We start from the raw sequence: 13,986 nt of genomic DNA, 5'->3' as shown, positions 1-13,986 counted from the left end.
CTAATATGTTGGTGTATTTGCTTTCATTCTTTATACACATGCATGTGCACACACACACACACACACACACACACACACACATCCCTTCTTTTCCTATAATACTTGTTATATACTGTATCAAACTTGGGTGTTGGCCTGATAAAACTTACAATTTACTCCACATTTTCTTAAAAAATCTCCAGGCATCTTACACTGTATTTATATTCAAATAGATTGAATATCTAGGGACCAAAAGTTGAGCATTCCCTTCATATTGCCCTTGAACTCTGCCACAGATAAGAATTCCAAATAAGATTAAAGAGTTTAATTTAGACTATTGGATAGCCTAAGTTTACATCTCAGTTGTTACACAGTTAGATGAGATTAAATGTCCCTCACTGATGCTTTTCCTAGAAATCATAAAGAGGAAATTTCTCAACACTTTCTCTTCCCAATCTCATTTCATTCATTTCACGCCATTTTTCTGGATTCGCTCTCCATTTTGTTGCAGTCTAACCTTGAAAAAAGTGTGTGCGAGTGTGTGTGTGTGTGTGTGTAACATCTGTGGACGGTAAATTGGAAAATGTTTTACATTCATTCATAGTTTAACTAGGTATAAAATTCTAGGTTAACAGTTATTTTTCTTCTGCACCTGCAAAACATTACTTTGTTGTTTTTTGGCATGTATTATTGTTGAACAGAAGCTTGCTGCAATCTAATTGGTTATTCCTCTCACGGGTAAAAGTGTCTTTTCTCTCTGGTAGTGTTTAAGATGTTTTCTTAACATTCTGGAGTTTTACCGTGATGTGATTGTGAGTGGATTTGTTATTTATCCTCATTGTATTTTCAATCTGAGGATGTGTGGTTCCTCAATTTTGTAAAATTCTTAGTCACTGCTCTTTCAAAAATATTGCAGTTTCATGTATTTACTTATTATTTATTTATTCATGATATATTTATCACCAATATGTACAAAGGGGATATGATATGACAGTTGCTATGGTCAACTTTTGAACAAAACATTCAGATTATCTAATTTGTATTAAGGTTTTATTGTACTCTCGGTTAAAAAGGGGTTTGTGCAAATTATAAGTAAGGTTCAGAGTTAACTGAACAAAAATCTAAAAAAGAGATCACCCACTGAATTACTAGAGTTTGTATCAATACTTGAAATCCAGACAAATTTAAATTTAATGATAATTGGGCCAAGTATTGTCTCTTATCTTTAATTTTTAGAGTTTTTGATTAAAGTGCCCAAATTTTAATTTTCTTTTAAGGTTTGAATTCTTTAAATTGTAGCCTAAAAGTTTCCCAAATTTGATTCCACAACCATTATTATCAAAAAGTGAAAGAAATTTAGGCTTGGAAGAGACTTTCCAGAGTCTTTATTCAGGCTCTTTGACTGGACACAGAATATTTATCATTTGCAGTTAAGAAAAAAAAAAATCACTGTACCTGTGGGCCTGTATGTCCCCTCTGGCCATGAACTGCCTACAATAGGAAAAAAAAGGTAGATAGCTTTAACTCTGAAAAAAATGCTTTTTTATGTTTAATTTAAATTAGTAATGGACACCTTAAGGCACTGACATTAAAAGAAAAATTCCCACATATTGCTTTAAATTATCCACTTCACCATGAAAGCAAAATGTTGCCAACTCTGAATTTCTATAGGTAATTAAAACTATAGATAATGTAATCTATAAATACTTGTGAGAATAAACTGTGGTCAATAATTTATCCTCCACTAAACTACTACTAGAACTGGTCACAAGCACCAAAACTGGCTGATTTGAATTGTATTTCTTTTCATTTTTCCAAAGTACTACGAAGTAAACCAGAAATCAGGAGTAGAAGTGGCCAAAAGGCAGGAAGTCAGAGGAAACACAGAGAATTAACTTTATGAACTTTATTATAGATTAATTTCAGAAGCTAACGATAGCCAAACTAATTTTATCCCCCTCCCCTTCAAGAAGCCAAATATGCTTACCTGTCAAAAATGAAAGAATCATCTTAAGCATTCAAGAGTTACTCAATTCAATATGTTAATAAAATATTCAATCAAAAAAATGGTTAGACCAAATGGATTTTTCCTACTACTCTCATATATAAGGTTACGGTCTGAGTATATTCTAGATCAATATTTCATAAATCTGGGAATCAAGAGATAAAGATATTTTATTGTCTAACTTAGGATCTCTCAGTAAGGTTATAACATCCAGGATTTACAAAATTCAGTAAATATCAGACAACGTTTTCTTGATGGAAATTTGAGATATTCAGGTCAAATTTCTACGTGAGGTCAGTATTGCAGACTTTAAATTCTTCTAATCATATTTCAGTCAAAATCTATTGTTATTTAGGAAATAGACTATGTGTCTGGGGAAATGGTTGGAGGCCTATTTCTTTAAAACCTGAAGAGTTATCTTGAGATGAAAGTCTAAACCTCCCTATCAGAGGGATGAAGAGCAGCTCTCTCTACTCTTTTCACACAAGCGTTTATCTTTTCTGGTTCAATTCACTGCAGTTTCATTCAGAGAAATATATACCCAAGATCTACTATCCACAAAGCATATAGGATGGGAACCATAGGAGCATAAATATGACACACAGCTCTTGACCTCAGAAGACCCTCACTCTCTGGGTTAGTGGGGAGGAGAAAAATATTACAAATATTTACGAGGCAGAATATGTCAAACACCATAAGAAAGGGGAAGACAGAATTATGGGTTTCTCCCAATCGAAAAATGGGCAGAAGACCTAAATAGACATTTCTCCAAAGACATCCAGATGTCCAACAGGCACATGAAAAGATGCTCAACATTGCTAATTATTAGAGAATGCAAATCAAAATTACAATGAGGTACCACCTAACACTGGTCAGAAAGGCCATCATTAAAAAATCTACAAATAACAAATGCTGGAGAGGGTGTGAAGAAAAGGCTACCATCCTACACTGTTGGTGGGAATGTAAATTGGTGCAGCCACTATGGAGAGGTTTCTCAAAAAACTAAAAATAGAGTTGTCATATGATCCAGTAATCCCACTCCTGGGCATATATCCAGACAAAACTATAGTTCAAAAAGATACATGCACCCCTAAGTTCATAGCAGTACTGTTCATAATAGCCAAGACATGGAAGCAACCTAAATGTCTATCAACAGATGAATGAATAAAGAAGCTGTAGCACATATATATGATAGAATATTACTCAACCATAAAAAAGAATGAAATAATGCCATTTTCAGCAACATGGATGGACCTAGATATTATCATACTAAGTAAAGTAAGTCAGAAAGAGAAAGACAAATACCATATGATATCACATGTGGAACCTAAAATTGGAGACAAATGAACATATCTATGAAACAAGCAGACTCACAGACATAGAGAACAGACTTGTGGTTGCCAAGAGGGAGGGCAGGTGGGGGAAGGATGGATTGGAAGTTTGGGATTAGCAGATGCAAACTATTATATATCGAATTGATAGACAACAAGGTCCTACTGTATAGCATGGGGAACTATATTCAATATCCTGTTATAAACCATAAGGGAAAAGACTATATATATATATATATATATATATATATATATATATATATATACACACACATATATATATACACATATATATGTGTATATATATATGTATATATATATATGTATCTGAATCACTTTTCTGCACAGCAGAAATTAATATAACATTGTAAATCAACTATACTTCAATAAAATAAATTAAAAAACAAAGAAATATGGGTTTCAAAAACAGCAATCATATCCACTTGGTCAAATCAGGAAAATCTTCCTAGAGAAAGAGATTTTTGAGATGGGTTTCACAGGATGTGTAGGAGTTTTACAGGTAGAGGATGAAAGAAGTCTTTCTAACAGAGACTACAGCCTAAGTAATGAAGTAGAGGCTGGAAACTAGGAAGAGTATTTGATAGTCTGGGTCAAAGGTGAGAGAAAAGGGGAGTAACAGGGTTACTAGGCTGAAAATAGTAGGCTGAAGGATTCATACTCCATTTAACAGAAACCATGGGGCGTCTTGGAGCAGGAAGTGTATGTGCTTAGACTTGGGCTTTAGGTGGATACATCCAGTTGTGGTAGGAGAAACTGAATGCAACCCTATATTCAGGCAAAGTAAGGGATATGGAACTTGTTTTTACATCCAAAATCTTTCTCTGGTTCACTGTCACAGTGTTTGAAACACTATCAATAAACGTTTGTTCTCTGTGTCTTTCACTTGTATTTAATAAAAGAAAAAACAAAACAAAGAACTGGAAATGTGAGGTGGTAATATTTCTTGACAGTAAGAGATATAAAATTCTCAAAGAGGAAAGAATGATTATTAAAAAAATTTAAAAATTAGGAGGTTAGGGTATGTTTGTGATACATATTTTAGCTTATGATGATGTTTAGACATTGACTCCCTGCAATGAAAGATGAGGACGTTGTATTTTGGAACTTTCCCCATACCTTTTCCCACTTTTCTATTTGCATATGGTTTTTAGATGGTCAAATGTATAACATTTACACTTTGTCCTGTAATCATTATTTCTATGGTTTAGTCTTATTTCTACACAAAGGATCATGAGGGTTATATTGCTTGAGTTTTTGAAGGCTTGATCATATTGATTACTTATATGCTTACAGGACATCTTGGGTAGGTATAAAGATCTTGGACCACTTTATTTCCATCAGAACTCTGTAGCCATTGTACTGCTCCCTATTGGCCCTGAATGTTGAGAAGGTTGAAGACAGACTGAGTTTTCTATCTTTATTGCTTGGAAATTCTCGATTCTTCTTTTCCATAATAAGTTTGGGAGTTTCACTGCAATGTGTCTCAGTGTTGATATTTTTGTATCAGTGTTTTCTTCTGAGTCAGAGTATGCCTTTTCTTTTTGCGTATTTGAGTCTTTGTTTCAAGAAGTTATCTTTTATATTACATTTGGTGTGTTTAATTTAATAACGCAAATTGTACATTTATTGGGTCTCCATTGTCAATATTCCATCTCTAGCACTGCTTTTGTGGCTTCCTGATTACCATATGCCTGGATATATTTTCAGTCATCCTTGTTCTAATTTTTTGTTGCTTCTAATATATCATAGTTCTACATGTATTTCCTTTTCCATTGCTCCCCAAGCACTACCAGTTTGCTTTCTTCACTTTCTATTGTCTTGTCAGATCTTTAGACTCTTAGAGCAATCATTTGTCTTAATTTTTTTGGAGAACTATTTGCCAGAGTTATTCTTCTTTTTCCTTGAATACTTCCTTTTCTAATGAGGGTTTATCTGTCCTTTGCTCATGTAGTTTTCCTCCTCTTCTCTTGCAATTTCTATGCATAGGTCCTGATTAATAATCATCCAATTAATTCATAATAAAGCCTATTAATATTTCTGATTATTAATCACTTTTGAATAGGGCCACCCATTTACTGAATAACTGTATGGGGGTGTAGCCAGACTTGTGACAGTAAACTTGATATAGATATGTTGTTTCAAACACTTTGTCATTGTGAATTATTTCTTTTACTTATGGCTACCTCTTCCTTCAAATTTTGGACTTTAAGAGACATGAACTCATACCAAGCCCCTTAAGTCATAGTTTCTTTGAGTTGTAACTGTCACTGTTTCTTCTGTCTTTGCAGCCTCCCTGGCCTAGGCTACTAAGTTGTAATTTTAAAAATGGAGTAGTCTTCAGTTTCTCATTATTTCTGCCTCCTCTGATAAACCGTATTTGTATCAGTATATTCCCAGATTTTCGCAAAATCTACAGTACCCCTGGATTTTGTTCATCAGCTTTTTCAGGACTAGAGCAGCTACTTTTAGATACATCTGATCCCTGATTCAGGTTTGAGTTGGTATGTGTCAGCTTCCAAAGCCTGCCTTATTAGGATCCAGATTTTAAAACAGTTGGCCAAACATGAAAAGATGCTCAACATCATTAATCATTAGAGAAAGTCAAATCAAAGCTACAATGATGTATCACTTCACACAGGTCAGAATGGCCATCATTAAAAAGTCTACAAATAACAAATGCTAAAGAGGGTGTGGAGAAAAGGAAACCCTCCTACACTGTTGGTGGGAATGTAAGTTGGTGCAGCCACTATGGAGAACAGTATGGAGGTTCCTCAGAAAATTAGAAATATAGTTGCCATATATGATCCAGCAATCCCACTCCTGGGCATATATCCAGACAAAAGAAAAGACACATGCACCTCTATGTTCATAGCAGCACCGTTCATAATAGCCAAGACATGGAAGCAACCTAAACACCCATCGACAGATGAATGGATAAAGAAGATGTGGTATATATTTACAATGGAATATTACTCAGTCATAAAAAAGAATGAAGTAATGCCATTTGCAACTACATGGATGGACCTAGAGATTATCATATTAAGTAAAGTAAATCAGAAAGAGAAAAATACCATAGGGTATCACTTATATGTGGAATCTAAAATAGGACATAAATGAACTTATCTATGAAACAGAAACAGACTCAGACATAGAGAATAGACTTGTGATTGCTAAGGGGGAGGGTGGGTGGGGAAGGAATGGATTGGGAGTTTGGGGTTAGTAGATGAAAACTATTATATATAGAATGGGTAAACAACAAGGTGCTAATGTATAGCACAGGGGACTATATTCAATATCCTGTAATAAACCATAATGGAAAAGAATTGAAAAAGAATGTGTATATATGTATAACTGAATCACTTTGCTGTACAGCAGAAATTAACACAACATTGTAAGTCAACTATATTTCAATAAAATAAAGTAAAATAAAACCTCTAAAAAATAAAATAAAATAAAATAGTTGGCCAATACTGTCATCATGCGTGGCTTGAAGCTGTGGTCATTCTTTGTTAATTTATTTTAAATTTCTTTTGTTGTTTTTGGTGAGTTGCACAGAAGGGGAGTAGTATTAAAAAACCCCTTGACTGTGCCATCTTTAGCTGGAATTCTACTTTTACTCAATGACACTGTTGAATCTACAACCCAAGAACGGGCCATATTTCTCAGGAGTTGTGTGATTTAAATAATACATGGTGATACTGCCTTAGCCTGTAGAGAGATTATAGCCTCTATGAAACAAGAAAAGTACATCTCCCATGCCAGGATTTTTTGGATGACATTCTTTAAGTTCAAAATATTTTCCTGGGGTATGTAAACTGGTTACACCCTTTCAGAAAGTAAAATAAATAACAAATGTATTTAAATCTTTAGATGCATTAAAAAGGGCTTTCCCAACAATTAAATTCTACACGTTTTAAACATAATCCCTGTTCTTATTTCCTGTTTCTCTGCCTTGCAAAGAAGAAGAGTGTGTTACAAGACATAAAAATATTTTCCCGATGGAGTATAATAGCTGGTTCTATGAACTTCTGCTTTGAAAATACAATGCATAATAAATGAAATGTATGAAACTACTCTCTATTTGTGCTCAATTTTAAAACATTATATATATATATATATATATATATTTATATTTTGGGAGGGGTGGAGGAAGTTGGAAAAGGCTGGATAACTAAATAAAGAATGGAAAGAAAATGTTGCACAATGAGAAGAGACAGGTCTAATTTAGAACCCAATGCAGGCATTTAAGTATATTTTATTAAAGTTATCTCTTCTTAATGGATAAAGACTTTCTTTTACATTGTCAGTACTTTTCCAAGAAGTCAAGCACAGAATCTTTTTTAAAAAGTACTTAGTGAAAAAAGTAACAACAAATGAAAAAGACCCCAAAAAGTTTCATAAACAAGTGACTTAATTTTGCTGTCAGATATATTTTTATAGGCATACATTACATATAATCTTTTTAGCAGTATGGAGGTTCCTCAAAAAATTTAAACATAGAACTACCATATCATCCAGAAATTCCATTTCTGGGTATTTATCCAAAGAAACAAAAACACTAACTCAAAAAGATATACCCCCATGTTCATTGCAGCATTATTTACAATAGCCAAGACATGGAAGCAACCTAGGTCTCCACTGATGTATGAATGAATAAAGAAAACGTGATACACACACACACACACACACACACACACACACACAATGGAATATTATTCAGCCATTAAAAAGATGGAAATCTTGCCATTTGTGACAACATAGTTGGACCTTGAAGGCATTATGCTAAGTGAAATAAGTCAGAGAAAGACAAATACCCTATGAGCTCACTTATATGTGGAATCTTTTTTTTTTTAAACATCTTTATTGAAGTATAATTGCCTTACAATGGTGTGTTAGCTTCTGCTTTACAACAAAGTGAATCAGTTATACATATACAATATGTTCCCATTTCTCTTCCCTCTTGCATCTCCCTCCCTCCCACCCTCCCCGTCCCACCCCTCTAGGTGGTCACAAAGCACCGAGCTGATCTCCCTGTGCTATGAGGCTGCTTCCCACTAGTTATCTATTTTACATTTGGTAGTGTATATATGTCCATGACACTCTCTTACCCTGTCACATCTCACCCCACCCCCTCCCCATACCCTCAAGTCCATTCTCTAGGAGGTCTGTGTCTTTATTCCTGTCTTGCCACTAGGTTCTTCATGACCTTTTTTTCTTTTTCTTAGATTCCATATATATGTGTTAGCATACTGTATTTGTTTTTCTCTTTCTGACTTACTTCACTCTGTATGACAGACTCTAACTCCATCCACCTCATTACAAATACCTCCATTTCATTTCTTTTTATGGCTGAGTAATATTCCATTGTATATATGTGCCACATCTTCTTTATCCATTCATCTGTCGATGGACACTTAGGTTGCTTCCATGTCCTGGCTATTGTAAATAGAGCTGCAATGAACATTTTGGTACATGACTCTTTTTGACCTATAGTTTTCTCAGGGTATATGCCCAGTAGTGGGATTGCTGGGTCGTATGGTAGTTCTATTTGTAGTTTTTTAAGGAACCTCCATACTGTTCTCCATAGTGGTTGTATCAATTTACATTCCCACCAACAGTGCAAGAGTGTTCCCTTTCCTCCACACCCTCTCCAGCATTTATTGTTCCTAGATTTTTTGATGATGGCCATTCTGACCGGTGTGAGATGATATCTCATTGTAGTTTAGATTTGCATTTCTCTAATGATTAATGATGTTGAGCATTCTTTCATGTGTCTGTAGGCCATCTGTATATCTTCTTTGGAGAAATGTCTATTTAGGTCTTCTGCCCATTTTTGGATTGGGTTGTTCGTTTTTTTGTTATTGAGCTGCGTGAGCTGCTTGTAAATCTTGGAGATTAATCCTTTGTCAGTTGCTTCATTTGCAAATATTTTCTCCCATTCTGATGGTTGTCTTTTGGTCTTGTTTATGGTTTCCTTTGCTGTGCAAAAGCTTTTAAGTTTCATTAGGTCCCATTTGTTTATTTGTGTTCTTATTTCCATTTCTCTGGGAGCTGGGTCAAAAAGAATCTTGCTGTGATGTATGTCATAGAGTGTTCTGCCTATGTTTTCCTCTAAGAGTTTGACAGTGTCTGCCCTTACACTTAGGTCTTTAATCCATTTTGAGTTTATTTTTGTGCATGGTGTCAGGGAGTGTTCTAATTTCATACTTTTACATGTACCTGTCCAATTTTCCCAGCACCACTTATTGAAGAGGCTGTCTTTTCTCCACTGTATATGCTTGCCTCCTTTATCAAAGATAAGGTGACCATATGTGTGTGGGTTGATCTCTGGGCTTTCTATCCTGTTCCACTTATCTATATTTCTGTTTTTGTGCCAGTACCAAACTGTCTTGATTACTGAAGCTTTGTAATATAGTCTGAAGTCAGGGAGCCTGATTCCCCCAGCTCCATTTTTCGTTCTCAAGATTGCTTTGGCTATTCGGGGTCTTTTGTGTTTCCATACAAATTGTGACATTTTTTGTTCTAGTTCTGTGAAAAATGCCAGTGGTAGTTTGATAGGGATTGCATTGAATCTGTAGATTGCTTTGGGTAGTAGAGTCATTTTCACAATGTTGATTCTTCCAATCCAGGAACATGGTATATCTCTCCATCTATTTGTATCATCTTTAATTTCTTTCATCAGTGTCTTATAATTTTCTGCATACAGGTCTTTTGTCTCCTTAGGTAGGTTTATTCCTAGATATTTTATTCTTTTTGTTACAATGGTAAACGGGAGTGTTTTCTTAATTTCACTTTCAGATTTTTCGTCATTAGTGTATAGAAACGCAAGAGATTTCTGTGCATTAATTTTGAATCCTGCTACTTTACCAAATTCATTGATTAGCTCTAGGAGTTTTCTGGTAGCATCTTTAGGATTCTCTATGTATAGTATCATGTCATCTGCAAATAGTGACAGCTTTACTTCTTCTTTTCCGATTTGGATTCCTTTTATTTCTTTTTCTTCTCTGATTGCTGTGGCTAACACTTCCAAAACTATGTTGAATAATAGTGGTGAGAGTGGGCAACCTTGTCTTGTTCCTGATCTTAGTGGAAATGGTTTCAGTTTTTCACCATTGAGGACAATGTTGGCTGTGGGTTTGTCATATATGGCCTTTATTATGTTGAGGAAAGTTCCCTCTATGCCTACTTTCTGCAGGGCTTTTATCATAAATGGGTGTTGAATTTTGTCGAAAGCTTTCTCTGCATCTATTGAGATGATCATATGGTTTTTCTCCTTCAATTTGTTAATATGGTGTATCACATTGATTGATTTGCGTATGTTGAAGAATCCTTGCATTCCTGGGATAAACCCCACTTGATCATGGTGTATGATCCTTTTAATGTGCTGTTGGATTCTGTTTGCTAGTATTTTGTTGAGGATTTTTGCATCTATGTTCATCAGTGATATTGGCCTGTAGTTTTCTTTCTTTGTGACATCTTTGTCTGGTTTTGGTATCAGGGTGATGGTGGCCTCGTAGAATGAGTTTGGGCGTGTTCCTCCCTCTGCAATATTTTGGAAGAGTTTGAGAAGAATAGGTGTTAGCTCTTCTCTAAATGTTTGATAGAATTCGCCTGTGAAGCCATCTGGTCCTGGGCTTTTGTTTGTTGGAAGGTTTTTAATCACAGTTTCAATTTCAGTGCTTGTGATTGGTCTGTTCATATTTTCTATTTCTTCCTGGTTCAGTCTCGGCAGTTTGTGCATTTCTAAGAATCTGTCCATTTCTTCCAGGTTGTCCATTTTATTGGCAAAGAGTTGCTTGTAGTAATCTCCCATGATCTTTTGTATTTCTGCAGTGTCAGTGGTTACTTCTCCTTTTTCATTTCTAATTCTATTGATCTGAGTCTTCTCCCTTTTTCTCTTGATGAGTCTGGCTAATGGTTTATCAATTTGGTTTATCTTCTCAAAGAACCAGCTTTTAGTTTCATTGATTTTTGCTATTGTTTCCTTCATTTCTTTTTCATTTATTTCTGACCTGATCTTTATAATTTCTTTCCTTCTGCTGGCTTTGGGGTTTTTTTGTTCTTCTTTCTCTAATTGCTTTAGGTGCAAGGTTAGGTTGTTTATTCGAGATGTTTCCTGTTTCTTGAGGTAGGCTTGTATTGCTATAAACTTCCCTCTTAGCACTGCTTTTGCTGCGTCCCATAGGTTTTGGGTCGTCGTATCTCCATTGTCATTTGTTTCTAGGTATTTTTTGATTTCCCCTTTGATTTCTTCAGTGATCACTTCGTTATTAAGTAATGTATTGTGTAGCCTCCATGTGTTTGTATTTTTTACAGATCTTTTCCTGTAATTGATATCTAGTCTCATAGCGTTGTGGTCGGAAAAGATACTTGATACGATTTCAATTTTCTTAAATTTACCAAGGCTTGATTTGTGACCCAAGATATGATCTATCCTGGAGAATGTTCCATGAGCACTTGAGAAAAATGTGTATTCTGTTGTTTTTGGGTGGAATGTCCTATGAATATCAATTAAGTCCATCTTGTTTAATGTATCATTTAAAGCTTGTGTTTCCTTATTTATTTTCATTTTGGATGATCTGTCCATTGGTGAAAGTGGGGTGTTAAAGTCCCCTACTATGATTGTGTTGCTGTCGATTTCCCCTTTTATGGCTGTTAGTATTTGCCTTATGTATTGAGGTGCTCCTATGTTGGGTGCATAAATATTTACAATTGTTATACCTTCCTCTTGGATCGATCCCTTGATCATTATATAGTGTCCTTCTTTGTCTCTTGTAATAGTCTTTATTTTAAAGTCTATTTTGTCTGATATGAGAATTGCTACTCCAGCTTTCTTTTGATTTCCATTTGCATGGAATATCTTTTTCCATTCCCTCACTTTCAGTCTATATGTGTCTCTAGGTCTGAAGTGGGTCTCTTCTAGACAGCATATATACGGGTCTTGTTTTTGTATCCATTCAGCCAGCCTGTGTATTTTGGTGGGCGCATTTAATCCATTTACATTCAAGGTAATTATCGATATGTATGTTCCTGTTCCCATTTTCTTAAATGTTTTGGGTTTGTTATTGTAGGTGTTTTCCTTCTCTTGTGTTTCTTGCCTAGAGAAGTTCCTTTAGCATTTGTTGTAAAGCTGGTTTGGTGGTGCTGAACTCTCTCAGCTTTTGCTTGTCTGTAAAGGTTTTAATTTATATGTGGAATCTTAAAAAACCCAAAAAACCCAAAAAAACCAAACTCATAGATACAGAGACTAGATTAGTGGTTGTCAGAGGTGAGGGATGGGGGTGGGGGTGAAATGGGTGGAGGGGATCAAAAGGTATAAACTTCCAGTTATAAAATAAATGTCATGGGATGGAATATACAGCATGGCAACTATAGTTAATAATACTATATTGTATATTTAAAAGTTGCTAAGAGAGTAGATCTTAAAAGGTTTTCATCACAAGAAAAAAAATTCATAACTACGTGTGGTGATGGATGTTGACCAGACTTACTAGCTGAATGGTGGTCATCTTGTAATATATATATATATATATATGGAAACATTATGTTGTACATCTGAAACTAATACAATATTATCTATCAATTATATCTCAGTAAAATATATATATTTTAAAATTTAGCACAAATAAAAACCAATTTAATATATTGCATTTATTATGCATTCTATTTTCTGAGCAGGAGCTCACAGAACCATATATTGTAGTCCATCCAAGAAAATATTTTTATATCTTGGAACAGACTTTGTAAGGCAGAGAAAATGGAAGTAAGAACAGAGGACTCACACCAGGACTGACTGTTCTAAGCAGTCATAACATTGGGCAGAGGAATGGAGTCTTGGACTTTAAGCCTCAGCTGGCCTAGTGAATAGGCCAAACTTTGACCACTCTTCCCCTAGTTGGCTGCTCTTGTGTTCTCTTTGCCCAGCTCTTTCTTCTGATTGGTAACTTCCCCTGCAGCCAGCACCTTCCTGCCTCAGCTTCAGGGCCCTTCCGGAGTCCTTTGCCAGCTCTGTCCCAGGTCAGTTTCCCTAAGGTAGTGAGTCCCAGCGGAACCATCCTGCCCACTCCCACCATCAGCCATTTCATCCCAATACAGGCTCCTCTGCAGTGGGCTGACTTGTCTATGGGGGTTCTTACTGTCTTTTTTCTGGAGCCTGGGGTTCCAGGGGGGCCTGGCCAGCCTCTTCTTCCCTGTCAAAGGAACAGACAGATGTATGACAATAATGACACAACATTGACATGTGCGCTCCAACATTGGCTTGTTGTGCTCCTGGGAGGGTGGATGGGGACACACCAATTAGAGTTACCCTCCCTATGGGATGTGGCCTTAATCCACTGGTCACAAATCATATCTCTCTGTGGGTATGACTTCATCTGTTCATCACCACTGTCTAACTTGTGTTTGGGCTATAAGTTAGAGTATTTAAATCAAACTATCCCCACTGTGTTGCCACAGAGTGGATAATTGAAGCATCCGTGTGTCAGGGATGGCTACAACTCGTTTGGATTTCTACCTTTGGACTCCTTGCTCTGTCTGGTTAACCTGTGTAGATTAACACCCTAACGTGAGTAAAATCTCACAATACACACAAGTCTTCCCAAGGTAGAAATGGGGGGAATGATTATGAGTCTATAACAAGACTTTCATTTA

General features: G+C 35.7%; 1 protein-coding gene across 2 annotated transcripts in view; it reads right to left on the bottom strand.

Annotated features, from left to right (window-relative positions):
- The window catches only part of COL6A6 (collagen type VI alpha 6 chain), a 171,656-nt gene that overhangs the window by 66,768 nt on the left and 90,902 nt on the right, over positions 1-13,986 (bottom strand). For both annotated transcript variants that reach the window (XM_082459201.1, XM_082459200.1), the window contains exons 20-21: positions 13,473-13,526; positions 1,435-1,470 (exon numbers count right to left, since the gene is read on the bottom strand). In XM_082459201.1, the coding sequence (XP_082315327.1) occupies positions 1,435-1,470; positions 13,473-13,526 (90 nt within the window). The remainder of the gene's footprint in view (positions 1-1,434; positions 1,471-13,472; positions 13,527-13,986) is intronic.

This window comes from Balaenoptera physalus, assembly GCF_965194825.1.
Source record: "Balaenoptera physalus genome assembly, chromosome: 4".
Taxonomy (NCBI): Eukaryota; Metazoa; Chordata; class Mammalia; order Artiodactyla; family Balaenopteridae; genus Balaenoptera; species Balaenoptera physalus.
The sequence above is the reverse complement of the archived record's forward strand: the minus strand, read 5'-3'. Positions and strand labels throughout refer to the sequence as shown.